The 18,019-nt window shown below is 38.7% G+C and overlaps 2 protein-coding genes across 2 annotated transcripts; both read left to right on the top strand.

Annotated features, from left to right (window-relative positions):
• Positions 1-8,102: 8,102 nt before the first annotated feature.
• Positions 8,103-12,189, top strand: LOC139133396 (S-methylmethionine--homocysteine S-methyltransferase BHMT2-like). The gene is made up of 3 exons (XM_070699962.1): positions 8,103-8,297; positions 9,109-9,220; positions 11,997-12,189. Exons 1-3 carry the CDS (start codon positions 8,133-8,135, stop codon positions 12,083-12,085), a joined length of 366 nt encoding a protein of 121 aa, XP_070556063.1. The 5' UTR covers positions 8,103-8,132; the 3' UTR covers positions 12,086-12,189.
• Positions 12,190-16,072: 3,883 nt separating this feature from the next.
• On the top strand, positions 16,073-18,019 carry LOC139143572 (uncharacterized). The gene has a single exon (XM_070714015.1). The coding sequence runs from the start codon at positions 16,073-16,075 to the stop codon at positions 18,017-18,019; it is 1,947 nt and encodes a 648-aa protein (XP_070570116.1).

The following is an 18,019-nucleotide window of genomic DNA, read 5'->3' as shown; positions in this document are numbered from 1 at the left end:
TTTTCAACGCTTGAATAAAAATAAAGTCTGCATCTGTTTTAATCACAGAACAGCTCCTCCGTGTTTTCCTATGACCGATATAACAATCTCTCGCCCCGACTCACACAGTATTTGTACACGTGATAAAACAGAGAGGGTGAGTTCATACAAAATTAGGCTAAAAGGGAATTCTCATATCTCAAATCGTATCAGAATTTCACTAGACCCTATCTGGTCACGGACACACGGTGTTATGCATTGCCACGCTTGCAAAGTTATCTTTTGTGGACGCCCCGGGTCATGTCAGAACAGGGCCTTGGTGCATTGCGGAGAACGCGTCACTCTGAGATAAGTTGCACACAGTTCTGAGCCCTATGCTTTTTCCATGATACCTTCGAGTGACGGAAAACCGTTTGCTACAACAACTCGGCTTAGTGACACACAGCTTGAACTGCTAGGTAACCACAACACGTGATAATATCATGGTATATCCGCTGTACTTGTGTATATCGTACATCTCTAAATGAACTAATAGTGCATGTGGCACAAGACCACTAATTCATTTCCCATAGGCCACCACAGTAGCGTTGAGCTCGATTTTCTTATTTTAAAACATTCAGCGGCACGAATCCTCTTAACAGGTGTTAGGTCAATGTCAGCTTGACTACTGATTAATTTTCCGTGTGGGCAAGTCCACGGAAATTTTGAGATAGCGATGAAAATAGCGCCCTCAGTGGTGTTTTTGACAAAATTCAGGCTTATTGTTATGATTTCTATTAGCCCTAGAACTCCTCATATTACCACCAAATGCTTCAGCCATTATTCACAACAGTCTGCATTTTGATTCAGGCAGAAAAATATCTTTACAAAAATTCTTGACGTTAAAGTTCAAACTAAACAAGCATCCATGCAGATATCAAAACTTCAAGGTCTGCACTATTTTTCTTCCGAACTATCTTCGTGAATTAGTGGGTTTGTGCCATGTATAGTGTCAGTGGGGCTATATACATATATAGATCAATTAGCCCTAAACAGGCTGTTTAATCGATTTGTGGTTCGATTTGAGTTTTTAATGATCACAAACCTGAATTGTGCATCAACTTCCAGCCAAGCTTGGGGTGTACTGAAAACTAGTTCATTCTGAATGTATGATATCATCGAGTAAGATGTATTGTAATCTTCATAACAGAAAGACTTAATCCGATTATCCTAGAAGAGAAATTTGTAATATCTTAGCTTCCATTAAGTTTTGAAAATGATACATACCTTGAATGAGAGATCTGAGTACAACATCACTTGTGGACCGAGTTGGACATTTCTGATGGCTCTCTCAAATGACAATGGCAGATACATGCTGGCACTCGTCAAAGTCAATTCGTGAGCCGTTTTTATCATTTCTTCTCTTTCCAGGTAGGTGGACTCGAAAGTAAAGGACTTATATATTTACGCAAACTTTCCTCAATGACATTTTCAGTCACTGTTTTACAAATCAAGAATAAGAATCAGGGGCACCGTGCAAAGTTTGGATTCGATCTAGAGAAATAAATTACATGATATTCACCAATACTCTGAATTCAAGATAGCCGCCATCCCTGTGTTAACTCTATGGAGAAAATAAAATGTCAGTTTTCAAAAAAAGTAAGACGGTGACAATTTTCCTTACTCCGAGGGCTTTAAAATGAGCCCCCTCCCCCCCCCCAATGAACGGTAAATCGGGAAAGTATTGTAAAAATTTGAGAGTGTCCCCGAGACGCGTTCTACCTTAATGGAATTTTATTCCTTAATTGTGTGATTTTCATTGCTTTTATTGACTTATCGAACATAACACGGACCAATGATGTCAGATGATACGCCGTACGATACATGTTAATGGGTTAAAATGAAGCTCACTTTTCAACGAAAAACATCGAGAGTGGATGAAACCTTGGATAAGAACATATCCGGTTATTTCAGCGTACCTATTGATAATTTGTGACCTTAATTATTTGCATTCGACTTTCCAAAGACAATATTTGGACAAATTTCAGATTTTATCTGTGAGAGCTTGTCTAGCCATAGTCTATGCTATCTATTCCTCAAGGTATGATCATTGGTTATTTGTGATCGGTTAGTCGATGCTGCATTTGATTGTTTGAAAAAATGTTATCTTTCTCTTCTCTAAAAGTTTCCTTTACGCATTCCATCAAGGTATCGATGCAAAGTAGTGCTTGACTGATAAGTGGAATTCCAGTGTTTCTGGAAGATTGTCCGTAGCTATTGAGCCATAGCACCATCATTTGACTGAACTTTCACCCCAAACATATAATGATTTTTCTTCGTCGAACACGACCGGAACTACACGTACTTTGGGGACAATACGATATTCTAGTAATGTATATTTAATCGCAAATTAAAGTTAATGTACTTTTCTTTTTCTTTTTACAATTATCTTGTTATTATGTGTAATTTGTAGTATTGTAACTGTCCGCACCTAACGTTTGATAAATTTGAACAATCGAGAGATCCTATTCTCCTGAATTAATTCCGATCGTCTTGTTGGCATATTCAAATGGAGATTAACCGACGCCCATCTAGAGGTGACAGGTCAGGCAAATGTGTTTGTTAGTTAAACACATGTGGTTGCGACCAAAGTGTTTTGATATGTATCTCTGTGGTTATAAATTAGTCGAAAAACATGTCACCGTGCAGTTCATTTCCTGAGATGAAATTATTACAGCAATAGACCTTTACTCGGTTATCCCACGCGGCTGTATCAAACACCGCGTACAAACTCAAAAAAACATGATCTTTGCTTTACAACGGATGTAAAGAATTTGTGAATTTGTGAATTTGTGAATTTGTGTCAAGAATGACACAAATTAGCAATGCCAAAAAATGCCTTGTGTATTTTGTATCCATTGACGACGACGAAAATATAGGTCAGGGTGTAACCTGCCATTGAGTAACATACCCTGAGTATACCCGACAGCTAAAAAGTTTTATGACTAACGTACTCTGTGTATACCATGCGCGCACTGCATCATGGAACAGGTAAAAGAACTATACTCGGGTTTCGATGCCAAGAGTGGTTGGCCTGTTGCCAAACATTCGACAGTCAAATGTTCTCCTCTTATCAGAGCTCGCAAAAACATGTATCCAAGCAAACATTATTTCCAAAGACGCTGTCGGATATTTAGAGAAAAACACAGATACGGTCGGATTTGTCACTGACATTACCCGTTACGAATACGACACAGATTTATTGACTGAAAGTGCACCTGTACAGCAACATTGTGCGTGACGTCTTATTTATGTCATGGCGAGCATAGGTGTATACTAACACAGCGATAACTGAATATCAATAGCAGCTCTGAAAGAGCAATACAGCTGCTAAGGAAAACAAGTGTTCGGAAGCTGTTGCTTGCAAATGGGCGATCAATCTCTTATCCAAGGGTGTGGTGAATTTAAAGGCGGAAACCCGATCGCACTTTCACATCCCATTATCTGACTACACCAAGTAGTTTGATCGATGAAACTTTTGTTAATAAGGGGATAGAGATCTGGTATATGAAATTTTCATTATGTCAAGCCTTTTTGAAGTTGCGACCTAAAAGCTGTCACTTGATTAGTCGATGGCGCAGTCCTCATTACATATTCATGAGCAGTACCATATTACAGACATCAGGTAAGTTTTCGAGCAGAGAACAGGTTTGAAGTACAAGTGTGAGGGACGCATTGTTCACAGGTTAGCCATAGTGCTGCATTACAGTGCAATTTTGTATGGTTTGCAAGACTGGGAAAAATTTGCTGACTGCAGCTGCAATTTACCTTCAGTCTAGCTTCATCTAGTCCAGCTACCGTGTCAGTTACCCCTCCATTCCTACCCTTACAAAGCCTGCGTTAGGATGAGTCGCACGGTTCAGGAACACTCCGATGACCACCTAGACCTAGGGCCCCACGCCTGTACGTTCATCTCCATCGGGTACACAGTACACTATGCTGCGGCAGTGCAAAGAACGGTGCAAACACGATCGTCACCAACTTGACAACTTTTAATCCACTGGTGACTTTTGTAATCCTCAAACCTCCCCCCCCCCCGAAGATGGCTTTTACTCTTGAAATCATTTTTCACGATTAAAATGCCTGACATAGCCTTAACGTAAACATTTCATCACACACTCGTTTTGGATCAATTTGGTTCATATGCCGCTTAGCAAAAATAATGTGCATTCCTGAATCGTAAAGTTTAAAAGGTTATCGAGACCTTCTGACGTTCATTGAGTGTTCAATACAATGGCCTAAAATACCGTGCCTGGGGATTTTCTTATGTTAATACAATTAGCTTTTGCTGAATTTTAAAAATGAATGAAATGAATAGTTGTCATGCATTGTCGACTTTCGAAAAACATTCCAGTTCTAAAATGTTTACTGGAAATTTTAGGGACACATTTGAATGACGCATTTTTGTAGGTGTGGCCAATTATAATAAGATTGCCAAAAATTGCCTCAAAAGATAATAAAAAGCAAGGTTGTAACAGAAGATACCCTTGCTGGTGCGTTCGTTGTTGGCTTTGGCAAAGTTAATCCGGTGATAATCCGGTGACAGCGTGCACAGATTAATAACTTACCCCGTCTTTGGCACATAAGGTAATCAAACACATCAGATTATAATAAATGTAACTTAATGGTGATAAAAACGTACCGTTAGATTACAGCGGAACAAACATGAAAAGACATGGCATAGACTTTGTTCAAGTCCGTGAATGTTTAAAAAATAAATCGTATGCAATAGTTTATTGGAATTTGGCAGCCCAGGGTGGGTTTTCCCAGGTATCGAACGCGGTACCTTTGAGTCTTTGAGTGAGTTAGTTTCTGCCGGATTCCGGAAGAAACTCCCCTGTATAGCGCTATAGCGTTCAGCCCACTCATCACTTTCATCCCTACTCACGCATTTCATATGAAATCAGAACACAAATCATCGCGTTCACCCTACTGTAATTTTCACAAATCACAGACTAAGTCTAAGTCGGACCAAGTCTATACATGACAATGAAGGAGGAAACAAATCATCACAAAACCAGTACTACTGTAAGATAAGACAGAGACACTGAGGTTTGCAGAATAAAATACAAACCATAGCCAGAAGAAACCCATGCTGTGACCAAAAACACCCCAAACCCTGCTTGAACATTTCAGGACGGACATGTGAGCTTTTTCCTATGCGCAAAACCATAGACATGGACCCTGTTTTATACATTCTGCATGAGTGTTGTCCGTGGAAGCTCAACGCGATTGCAATAAAGACGTGCAAAAGGAGTACAGAAAATCCTGAATTCTAAAAATTACAAACGACCTCAAAAGAGGGATAAAACTGGGGCAAGTAGAAATTGATACAATGGAATACCGACCGACCTTCGGGAGATAAAACATTAGTAAAATGCACAGGATAAAAACGTCTCGGGTTCAACCCTTAATCAGCAGAAAAAGCACGTTGGAGTAATGTGCAATTACAAGCGCTAAACACAGCCGGTTTGATATGGTTACCGCAATTATTTCCACTCACAGATCACGTTCATACACCTTAACACACACCGCTGCACTCCTTTATTTGAATTTCTCCTCTGGATTGAAAATACAAAGGAATGAGTACAACATCGCATTATCGGCGTAAATCAGAACACTGATACTGATCGCGTTGACAGATGTCAGCGGGTTCCTCTTGGCAACTAACACGTATAGATTTAGCCACATGTTGGTGTAATCCTTTCGAGGCGACGAAAAACAAACGATAAAAGTTAACCGTTTTAAGCTTTAACTTTTAAAGTTTGCTTCCATGAGTAAAATAAAGGACCTCCCATGAACTCTGCCAGAGGCAGAATGCTGCAGGGGCATTGTGAAAACGTCATGCGTCATGTTTAACTGCGAGACCAAGAGACCAACAAGGTCACTGTGCATTTCAAACTCTGAGCGAACAAAATTTTCTGTGTGTGTATTTATTAGCCTTACTTTAAGATTACTTTGAAATGACCGGCGCTCATGTGCAATTGACATCAAAGACGTTGGTTATTCTCCACACCATCAATTAGGAATAGGGATGCAAGCGTTTGGAAAGCATCCACTCGTCAGGATATGTTTTTAGGGGGATAATTTACCTGCATGATTGCTTTGAAGTATTTTTATGTCAATTACGTATTTGCCAACCTCATGTACTTCATTTGGAAATAGTGAAGCTTTCGAACTTTGTTTCATTTGCAGTTCAGAGAAGAATTAGCAGACCGAACAATCAAAATGTCCGAAAAGGTTAAAGGTGAGAAGCATTCAATTCACCGTTCAGCTATTATGGCCTTGACTTGTCCGACAACTTCCGGAGTGTCATCTGATATTGATAAACTGCAAAGGAGGGGTCACTACTTAATTTTCTACAATGTGCAACAGTCATGTATGTTCCACGAAAATACGGTTATTATACGTCAGATTCCATTTGCTGAAGTCACTTCGCTAGAGTCTCAATGAATACAAATCCATTTACCTTCTGTCTTAAGAACGTCTTGTCTTGGCAAATCTATAAAAGCTTGTTTTGCCGTGCATAGTTTTTACCAGCAGACACGAAATAACAGTTTCTAGGCAGGCGTCGACTAAAATTTGGCTAACCATCAGTGCAAACTAGTTGTTCTACAAGGACTTTTCGTTTTGTTTTAAGGTTCATTTTGTGTGTTGAAATATGGTGCTCAGAGGTTTTGGCGAGGGTACTAGTTGTGCTGTATAAGACGAAATCCAACGATGTTATTGTTCATAGCAAGCGGTGAAAATCGGGACGAATGCGTTACGCGGTAAAGGGACTAATGGGTACCTTTTCTTTTTGTCCTTTTTAGATGAGGTTGCTTCTTTCAAAACTTTTAAATGGACACTCAGACTTATAGTGAATCGGGGTCACATCTATAGTTTTATGCCAATTTTGCTAATCCTATTTATCGACCACAAGGACAAGATGGTTACTAAAGTTCTCGTAATGTTTAAGTCCTTCACCTTTTAGCGCATACTACCTTAAATAAAAACTTACACTAAGGAATGCAGAGTTCAAATAAGCTAATTAAAAATACAATTTTTGTTTTTGCACTTTATATTTATAGCAAAAGTCAGAAATGAAACTATAATGTTCGTTTCCCTCCTGATTTATTAATAAACTAACGCCTCGGTAATATTTTTTTCATTTGGTCAATCTGTAGGGTTTATGGATAGGCTCAATGATGGTGATGCCGTGATAGCCGCGGAAGGATATCTCTTCTACTTTGAGAGATTAGGCTACTTGCAAGGTGGTTACTGGCTTCCCGTCGTCATATTACAACATCCGGAATACGTGAAAGATGCGTACAGACATTTTCTTCACTCCGGAAGTGACGTGTTGAGGCATTTACGGTGGGATTTATTCGCTGAATAATCCGACTTGTAGTTCTAGTACCATAACTTCACATGGCTTGCGGTACTGTTAATCAATAACAATACAGTCAGTGTTGCTAAATGACAGGGAAATCTCCTTTCTACCGACAAATGGGAGGATAAATGCTTGCATTTGATATTCACTGTGTCAGCCACTGCTATAATCATGATTCGAGTGGAAAAAGTGAGAAAGACACAGTTTTGTGAGAAAGCTCTTCGATCCTAAAACAGCGTCTCGCTCAAGGAACTGTCGGTAGGTTATGCTTGTCCGAAAGCTTATATAAAGCCTTTTTAATAGAATCGTCCCTCATACTAACTGCAAGTTAGGAGAAGTTTCTACGAGGTAAATATGTTAAGATAATTGATTTTAGCGAACACAGTACTTTTATACACAACGGAGCGATGGCTGATCTCCATACATTGCCATTTACTGCATCTATCAAAACCACAAAACGTACTGCAAATCACTGACTTCTGTAAATATCAGAGCACAAAGAAACCCAACCATAACATTTCAGTAATTTTAACAGTAACAGTAATTTTAAAATCAAATGCCACTACTTTTGTTCTTTTTTCCAGTAATAAGCTTAATTATCACCCTATTCACCAAAAACGGCATAATTGTTTGAAAAAGTCAACAAGTAACATTCATTTATGAGGTAAGAATATAATTTCAGTCCAAAAAGTTTATTGACATTTATTTTTAGTACTATGCGCATCGCGAGAAACTTCGTTTGATGAACATGGAGGATAAGCTGGAACTGATCAATAGAGAGGCTCTGAGACTTGGTCGAGAAGTTGCCGATGAAACTGGAACGCTCTTGGCGGGAAATATATGCAACACCAATATATACCACCCTGATAGTCCGGAAAGAAATGAACAGATTACAGCTATGTTCAAGGTATGTTACATAGCCCTCGATGAGGGCGTGATTTGTTTCCCTGGCAGTGACAAGGCGGATGATTCATTTCTAGCTGGCAAGAACCATTTCGGTAGAATTTCCTTCAAATAAAAGCGAATGCTTTTCATAGGTCATTTATCTCTATTACCTGACAAATAACATGCACAGCGAATCTGCTCACTTGTACTGTGATTAGAGGCATTGCTTTACACAAATATAGTTGACTTCAGCAATCCAAAGGGATACATGTACCGTGAGAAGCAAATTTTGAAAATTTTGAGTGCATGGAGTGAAAAGGACACCACTGTCCCATGCACGAACTATCTGCAACGAGACCTAACTGCGAAAATATGAAGCTGTGAAATTTATAATAGCGATGGCCATGTGCCAAGCTACTGGGGAATCAGTAGAGCGTGCTTTACAAATTACCGAGTATGTGAGGAACGACCCCAGTGTCTACTTATCCTACAGCGATAAAATCATTCTATAATCAGAAATCGTCATATACAGCTCTCCAAATTCAATTCACTGCTTTAAAGTTTATCTTTCAATCCTTGCACGATGTGTATAATTTGTAACACTGACACAATTAAAATTACAAACAGTTGACAATTACTCCCGGTCGCTTTTTTTTCAAGTCATCCACTCCGTTGTGGCAAATACTATGTGTTGTCCCCGGTAAGATCAATTTCACTATTGCCCATGTTGCAGTGTTACACTAATAATTTTTCTCGCGCGAAATGAATATACTTAGAGTTTAACAAATGCTATTTTAGACGAATTTGAACATCCTTTCTACCCCATATCTCAGGAAGCGATTGAGTGGTCTCTGGATTACAACGTTGATTACATCATCGGTGAAACATACACTTATCTTGGTGAAGCTATGTTGGCATTGCAAGCAATCAAAAAGTATGGAAAAGGTATTCCACACTATAACTCATATTTTTAGGAATATACAGCACTTTAGTTCATGAATGATTTTTGCAGAAATGTCTTTCAATTAATTTTATTAATTTTGGCTCTTTTTACTCCTATTCTCTTGCATTAAATACCAGAAAATTGGAAAACGTTATCTATTGACAGTGAATAAGTATGGGCTGATCACGAGGGTAGTAGCGCCCACTAAGGGAACGAGCACAACTAATGGCAGGGGAAACCTGTAAGGAAAATATTTTGTAAACTTTTGCAAAGTCCCTAGCCCGTGTCTAGTCTTCATTCTATTTTTAGAGTCCCCTTCTAATGAGATGAACAACTTTGAGGGACTAACATAATTATACTAGTCGACAGTCACCAACTTATTCTAAAACCTGAAACATCCTCCGGTCAAACAAGCATACTTAAAGATGAGCATTACTGCCCTCCATGGCGAACTGTCGCATGATAAGGACATGCGATACGTACAGGTGGTATTAAATGGTCTCTAGGGACAGTTGACAGTTCCTGAATTCCAAATTGTTTTCTTTTGATCTGGAATTCAGCATGATTCAGTCTTCAATGTTTTTGTTTCTTTTAACTAAGTTGGCCGAACATCATATATGTCTATGTAGCATTACAATTTAAAACTTTGCTCGAAATTTTCTTGGGGCAACTGCTGTTGGTGGTTGTAGACAGTGGTTCATGTGAGCATGCAAAGACTCATATCAGTGTTTCAGCCAGCGTGCGGCATTGCGACATTTGACGCAATTTTTTTTGTTTTGTCCCGATAAAATAACCGTTGTGGGTCACCATGACGCAATCTGAGTAGGCCATATTTTAGTGGCTATTGAATTTTTAGACAGTGCCTCCTGGACAGAAAACTACGGCTAACAATAAAATGTTGTAAGATGTTGAAACAGTTTACCCTCCTTCCTACAAAGTTGCAATGTATTGAAACAGTTTACTCTCCTTTCTACAAAGTTACAAATTGCCTGGTTGCTGTTTGATACTACAATACATCACGGACGTACAACGTCCATGAATACACTGAGGCTTGGTTCTGCATAGGTGAGTGCCGCGTACCGGTCGTCCTTGAGTTCAAGTTTTACCTACATTGCTTGCATCAAAATTTGGCCTGCAGCTACTCAGTTTGATAGTAAAAACCATAATTTCTAAGGAAACTTTCACAAACAGAGTCATTGTACAAGTGAAAAGGAGAAAAACTGAGGTTTTCTGAAAGGTCAAATCTGGGTCATTTCACGTGATGTCATGAATAAAGACCCTTAAGTACACAATTATGGTTCAAGAAAACCACCTAGGGAGGGCCAATGGGTACAATCTGATGTTAAAAAGAAATTTCTTGGTGCCTTCCATTTAAATGGCATTTAGCTTGACTGTCAGTTTTAAATTCCACTTTATTAAGAGTCATGGCAAAGGGAAATTGTCAACAGTACTTGCAGTAAGCATATTCATTTCTAAATCTTCACATTTGAGAGCTGCAATTTTGCATGGTAACTTAACATCAAAGCAACAATTCAAAAGTAGAGCTATTAAAATTGTCCATTTGGCATATTTCAAACTGCTATAACTTATACAAGTAATGGTGTGATTCTGAATGATTTTAATATTTCTGCAGATTCCACCAGTTTAATGATATAATAGTGAACATCACTAGACATTTCTTGATGATATCAAAATATAAATGAAAATATTTCTGGGCTAAAATGTTATCATAATCTTTGAAACAATTACTCTAAAACATGGGAAATTAAATGAACAATATCAATATTGTGTATTGTTTTACAGGTTTGGCCAAACCATTTTTGTCTCAAGAAAAATACTTATGCTTAAGATGCTATTGAGCCTGCTTGATCACAACTATGACACAACACCAGGGCCTTGAACACCACAATAATTGTATCTACATTGCCACTATGCTACCCAATGCTTTCTTCTGCATGGAAAATTTTTATCTGTGAGGCTCACAAAATTTTCATCATGACTTAAAAACTGCATAAATTTGCCACATTAGGAGCTTGTAGCTTAAATGTATTAAGTTGTCATTCTGTGAACACTGACAGAATGCTACAGAAATATTCTGTATCTTTGGTAATATACACTTCACATTGCTACCTGATTTTTAGAATTGCCACCTAATTTTATTTCTGGTGGTAAAAGTTTACCACCAGAAATGAAAAAATATTTCTGTCATAAAAACACAGATAATTAATGCAATAAAAACTGAACAAATATTTCTTTAATGTAAAATACAAAACATCTTGATTTGAAAAATGAAGAACTCCTGAATACCAAGACAGTTGTTGCCACACTTGAGATCATTAACTGCCTAGAATATGTTCAAAGTGGCTACAAGATTTTTGATTTGGCTAATGAGTTGGCTAATCATCTTGGTGACTTAGGGGGAGCCCTACAGTTTATGTGCATACCACGTGGTAGCAGTAAACTTAATGATACTGCAAGTTTCATGTTGGCACAATTTTGCACAACACCATTGGCCTACTGACCGTTAATGCACTCACCTGACTTGCCTATTGAACACCAAATATAGTACCAGGTCATAATGACACATAATGACACTGTACTGTGTTGTTTTATTGAAATACATTACATGTCCCCCAAAAATTTAATTTGTCCCCCATTCAGACCTACTATGGGTCACTGTGTCCCCTGCAAGCAAAAGCTAGCTGAAACACTGTCATATTTCGTATCTGTTTAATTATTCTGCTGCTGATAAGATGATGATGGTGATTATCATTATAGGTGTCCCTGCTGTCATGATGCTTGCCTCGTATCCAATAACAACTAAGAAACGGACAAGCCATCACGTCAGACGGTGTGCCGCTGACTGAAGCTTGCAAGAAGTTGGAAGACGCCGGAGCTGATGTCGTTGGTTTGAATTGTGCCCGTGGTCCGGCCACCATGATGCCAATAGTGCATGAAATTCGCAAAGTCTGCAAGGTGAGAAGTCAAGATTTCTACAGATCTAGTCTCGGTTACCCGTGCTGCTCTGTGGCGCTCTCTTCCGGCCGCCCCACAGGCTACCCAGACAGAATGAATAAGTTTATTATTAAGTTTTTCTCACTGTTTTCTCTATCAGTTCCTCTCCTTTTCTTCATCACAGTCCCTCTATGGATATAGGGACTGTGTCTTCATGCTCTGAATGATCGGAGTAAATAAAATAAACGGTTATATAATCTAACCTAGCCTCTTAACCCTTTATTCATTTTACATACATTACAAGGACGTTTATCTCTCATATACACATCTTGTAATGAATTAGTCAACACGACTAATTATGCTAATCCGTGGACTTATCAGGGATTTTACGGGTTGGTCAACATCGAGAAAGATAGGAATGGTTACTTTTTCATTTACATCTCTATCTTTGCAATGTTGACCAACTCTTGATAAGTCCACGGATTAGCATAATTAGTTGTGTTGACTAATTAATTACAAGATGTGTATATGAGAGATAAACGTCCTTGTAATGGGTGTAGAATGACTAAAGGGTTTATAAGAGGCTAGGTTAGATTATATAACCGTTTATTTTATTTACTCCGATCATTCAGAGCATGAAGACACAGTCCCTATATCCATGGAGACTGTGATGAAGAAAAGGAGAGGAACTGATAGAGAAAACAGTGAGAAAAACTTAATAATAAACTTATTCATTCTGTCTGGGTAGCCTGTGGCCGCCCCTGCACAAGGCGACCGGAAGAGAGCCCCGCAGAGCAGTACAGGTAAACGATACTACAACAGATCTGATCGTAACAACAGTAACTTACGATCGATCGATAAATGATGACTTTTTTCTTTGCAGGGTCCCCTAGCTGCACTCCCCGTGCCGTTCAGAACGACGCCTGAGGAACCATCTATTCTAATTCTGTCTGACCCTAAAACAGATTGGTTGATTAATTCTCACCATGGCCTATATTACACATTTGTAAACTTTTAGTCAATTTAAGTCAATATTGTATGGTTTTATGAATTGCACCAAATGAAATTTCTCCCTGTGTCAGGAAATCTCAATATGGAAGTGCCCAATTATGTTAAATATTAATTTTGTCGAATGAACTTTTGATACATGCAATACAGCCAACATCATACTTATGTAACACACCTAATCCAGAATCTGTGTCCGGATTCGTTAATTTAATTACAGTCACTTGGTATGCGTCATTTTGGCGCTGATACAAATGAAAGAGTCAGTTACTAGTTAAAAATTCCAAAATCAGTTAAACCGCTCCAGAGTTCGGACAACTTTTTGGTGTGTTTGAAAGCGCACCGTATGCGCAGGCGATTATTCTTAAGAAGATTGCAGTATCTTCTGCAAACAAGACGAGTGATTGCAGATAAACTTTTTTCGAAATTCAGTGAAAAAATGAATGAAGTGTTTAAAAATACACATTGGCTGGGCTCTCTTAGTCTATGGCCTCCTCAGATGGAATTTTTTGGCGACGATCAGATCAAACGTATGCCGTCACCCTCATGGCACCACATGTCTCCATTGTTCTGCTGTTAGGTCTGGAATAATAAAAACATTATATAACTTTTCTTGTCAGGTGAACAACTGTTCCCGACAAACCTTGAAGTGGCATCTTGTTCCCATGGTGACATTGTGGAGTTCGGCAAGGAGTGCAAGGAGTTAGGCATCCAGTACGTCGGTATCTGCTGCGGCAACCGTCCCTGTCTGACGCGTACCCTGGCCGAGTCCTCGGTCGTAAACCGCCTGCCAGTGAATTCTCAAAGGATATATCAAAGCACGTTACCTTGGGTTCAGATCCTAGGCTGAAGCAAAATGTCCTTGCTGATAATTTGAAGTTTTTCTGCAATAAAATCGATATCAATTAATCGAAGAGCAGCTATGGATATAAATATATATCATAGCGTAGTGTGGAATATCACATTGGCCTATATCTGACTCTTACTTTTAGGCTATGTATTCGATAATGTGGGTCAGCATTACTTCAAGATATAATTTTAGTGTCTATTTCCTTTGACATTCTTCTCTCGTTAAATCTGAGCTGTATTTCTGATTGTGACCTGTCCGGCTTAAATTTCGTTATGACAATATAAAATAATTTAATATTTTTAAAAAATGCGTACTACAAATTCGTGGAAAGAAGGCGCGTGTGCTGCTACTTTTTCACCGCGGTTCAGAATTGACAGTTGGATTTTTTCATCCTGATTTTGACCTTATCATTTTTTTTTATAATTCTCTTCACCATCCTTCTTAAATGACATCGGTTACTTTTTAACGCTTGAATATAAATGAAAATCTGCAAATGTTTTAACCGCTAAAAACTCCTTCATGTCCTCTTATATAGCGAATATCAATCGCTTGCCCCGACTCACAAAGTATTTGTACACGTGTTGAAACAGAGAGGGTGCTTGAAAAGGATGGTGAAGGTTCACTCGATAGTGACGTGTAAAATTGGTCAGCCTATGGATGAAATACGAGGATAGATGGATGGATTTATGGATGGATGGATAGATGGATGGATGGATGGATGGGAGGGTGCGTGGATGGATGCGTGGGTGAGTGGATGGATGGATTGTTGGTTGGTTGGATGGATGGATGGATGAATGAATGAATGGATGGATGGATGGATGGATGGATGGATGTTAAAGTCTTTATTTAAAGCACTACAGGCCACCGGCCCAATGTACAGTATAGAAAAACAAAATACAAGATTCTAGTACGCTTAAGGTCAGGGGATTAACATGAAGTTTAACGTGAACTACAAAATGTATATGAAAATATTTAAGTACAGTCAGTCTCATTTAGAAAGAACTGTCTCTTTTGAAACCATAAAATATATATCGAGCAGTGTTCCTAATAACATCTGGTTTTCTATTTCTCATATAATGAATAAATTTATACTGAGATAATGGTTGCTTTGTGTAATACTTAGGGATATATTGTTCTCTCACATCTTCATAAAGCGGACAAATAAATAAAAAATGAAATTCAGATCAAGACATATTGGACATTTTCCATCATTTCTTTGTATACCTAAGTGTCTACCTTTTTCCACCATCAATGAGTGGGCAGATATTCTAAATTTCAAAAGTGCTAATCGAAAAACCATTTTCATTTCAATTTTTAAATATGGTTCAAGTACAAGGTCTGTTTTAAATAACTTATTAGTCACAAGTCTATTATAAGAATCAACTTCGTCAGACCAGTTCTGAAAATCGATATCAAGACATCGCTGACGAAAGCAATTAATAAACAAGGGTTCATTCCCAACCCCTTGATTATACCACACCTCCCCAAATCCATAATACAATAAAATTGATTTCGAATTCTTTACTCAGCATTCCTTGTTACCATCAGTCAGTTTACATTGAAAACGATAACAATGAACAACATAGCTATTTGGATGCATCTTTAAAATTCTTAACCAATACTTGACAAATTCTAACCAATCGAATGGCCCTTAACGTTGGCCGACCCAATTCGCCTCTTATTGAGGCATGGATATGTGTTGAATAAGAAGAGAGTAAAAATTTACAAAATTTTATGTGTATTTTCTCTATGGTTGGTGCTTCAATATAGCCCCATAGTTCACTATCATCTCCATGGCAACTTACTGATTGTGAAACACGTGTTCTCTCCAAGGGGCTTTCTCTTTTGCCCAACCCAAATAATATAAATATGGTTACTTTAAAATCAGACATACACGAGTTCAAAAGGAGATGCAGATTAGCATATTTATTTCGTGATGAAAATTCATCAGAACAGATAGACACCCTCCCGGCCATTTCCCAAAGAAAAATCAGAGTACAACCCTCCGCCCTGCTCCAATCCTAACTTAGAAAGATTTCTCAATATGGTTGAAGGGGATATTCTCAATTCTCATAATTGGAATAATTGTTGGCCCAATTTACCTGAACAAGAAAGAATTTCACTTCAGAAAATTCGTAACAGAGATGATATCGTTATCAAACCAGCTGACAAAGGGGGCAGCATTGTGGTAATGGATAGCGATTGGTACATATCTGAGTGTAAGAAACAACTCAATGACACAAAATTCTACGAGAAACTCGCATCTGATCCCACAGAAGAATACACTCTTAAATTACAAAAGAAAATTACCCGCTGGAGAAGGAAAAACTGGATCTCGAATAAAACTGCTCGGAAATTACTACCCCAAGAACCCAAACCCGGCCATTTTTACGGCTTGCCCAAAATACATAAAAAGGACAACCCTCTCCGACCAATAGTTCCCCAATGCCAATCCCTCACCACCCCTCTTTCCATGTACGTCGACTATTACCTTCAACCCATTGTTCAATCACTCCCCTCCTATATCAAGGACACTAATCACCATTTACAAGATATCAATCAGATCAATATCCCTGATAATGCCCTCCTGGTCACCCTTGATGTTCAATCCCTCTATACTAACATTCCACATGACTTTGGTATCAACTCTGTCAGAGAATTTCTTACAATGCACAACGTCGAAAATACAGATCTATTAATTGAAATGCTCCAATTCATTCTTGAACACAACTTCTTCACTTTCCAAGGCAATTTCTACCTTCAAAAACATGGAACGGCTATGGGTTCTAAAGTAGCCCCGTCATATGCTAACCTCGCGATGGGCAAAATTGAAAATACGATCCTTCATAACACACCCCTTCAGCCCACACAATGGCGTAGATTTATTGACGACGTCCGCTTTATCTGGATCCATGGCCTCTCCACCCTCCTGAAATTCCACCAGCACTGCAATGAAGTACACCCAACCATCAAATTTACCATAGAACATAGCTCCAAACACATTGCTTTCCTAGACACTGATATGTCGATACAAAACAACTCTATTCATACTTCGATCTACAGCAAACCCACAGATAAACATCCCTATCTCTGGCCAACATCCTGCCATCCTAATCACACGTTCAATTCAGTCATTTGGAGCCAAACTCTCCGTTATCGACGTATCTGTTCAGACACTTCTACTTATGACAAAGCAACCAAAGAAATGACTCATCATTTTGCGAAACGAGGCTACAAACCCCAAACAGTCAAAACTTACATTGAAAAAGCCAGAAACATAGAAAGAAACCACTTTCTTACCACAAAACCCACTGATAAGCCCCAGCACAAGAGAAACCCCTTTGTCACCACCTTTAACCCCACTCTCCCTAAGATTTCCAACATTATCCACAGACACTGGGGTATCATCTCCGAGGACAAAGAAATAAACAAAGCCATTCCGGAAGTACCTATCACAGCCTTCAGACAACCTCCAAATCTTAGAAAAATTCTTGTAAGAGCAGACCTCAAAAAAATATCTCATCAGCCCACAACAGGTGAAACTAAACGCTTCGGCAACTGCAATCAATGCCAATTCATTACAGAAACCAACACAATCACCAGCTCCACAACAGGTAAAACCCACAACATCATCGGTAAAATCTCATGCAACACCCGTAACCTCATTTACATTATCACCTGCCAAAAATGTTCAAAACAATACATTGGGGAGACGAAAAGGGAACTCAAAAGACGAATATACGAACACATATACACAATCCGCAGTCGTAAACCCACCCCAGTCTCAGAACATTTCAATCAACTCGACCACAGTCCATCACACTTCCAAGCTACTGGTTTACACAAAGTTCACACCACAAATACCCGAAAAAGAAGACTATGTGAACAAAAATACATTGTAGATATTGACACACTCACACCAAGGGCATTAACCAAAGAGAAGGATAAAGCTACTTTCCCGCGTTTCAACTTCCCCTTTTCCACCACTTAG

The sequence above is a fragment of the Ptychodera flava genome, chromosome 1 (genome assembly GCF_041260155.1).
Source record: "Ptychodera flava strain L36383 chromosome 1, AS_Pfla_20210202, whole genome shotgun sequence".
NCBI lineage: Eukaryota > Metazoa > Hemichordata > Enteropneusta > Ptychoderidae > Ptychodera > Ptychodera flava.
Note: the sequence above shows the minus strand (reverse complement) of the source record. Positions and strands in the feature narration are given on the sequence as shown.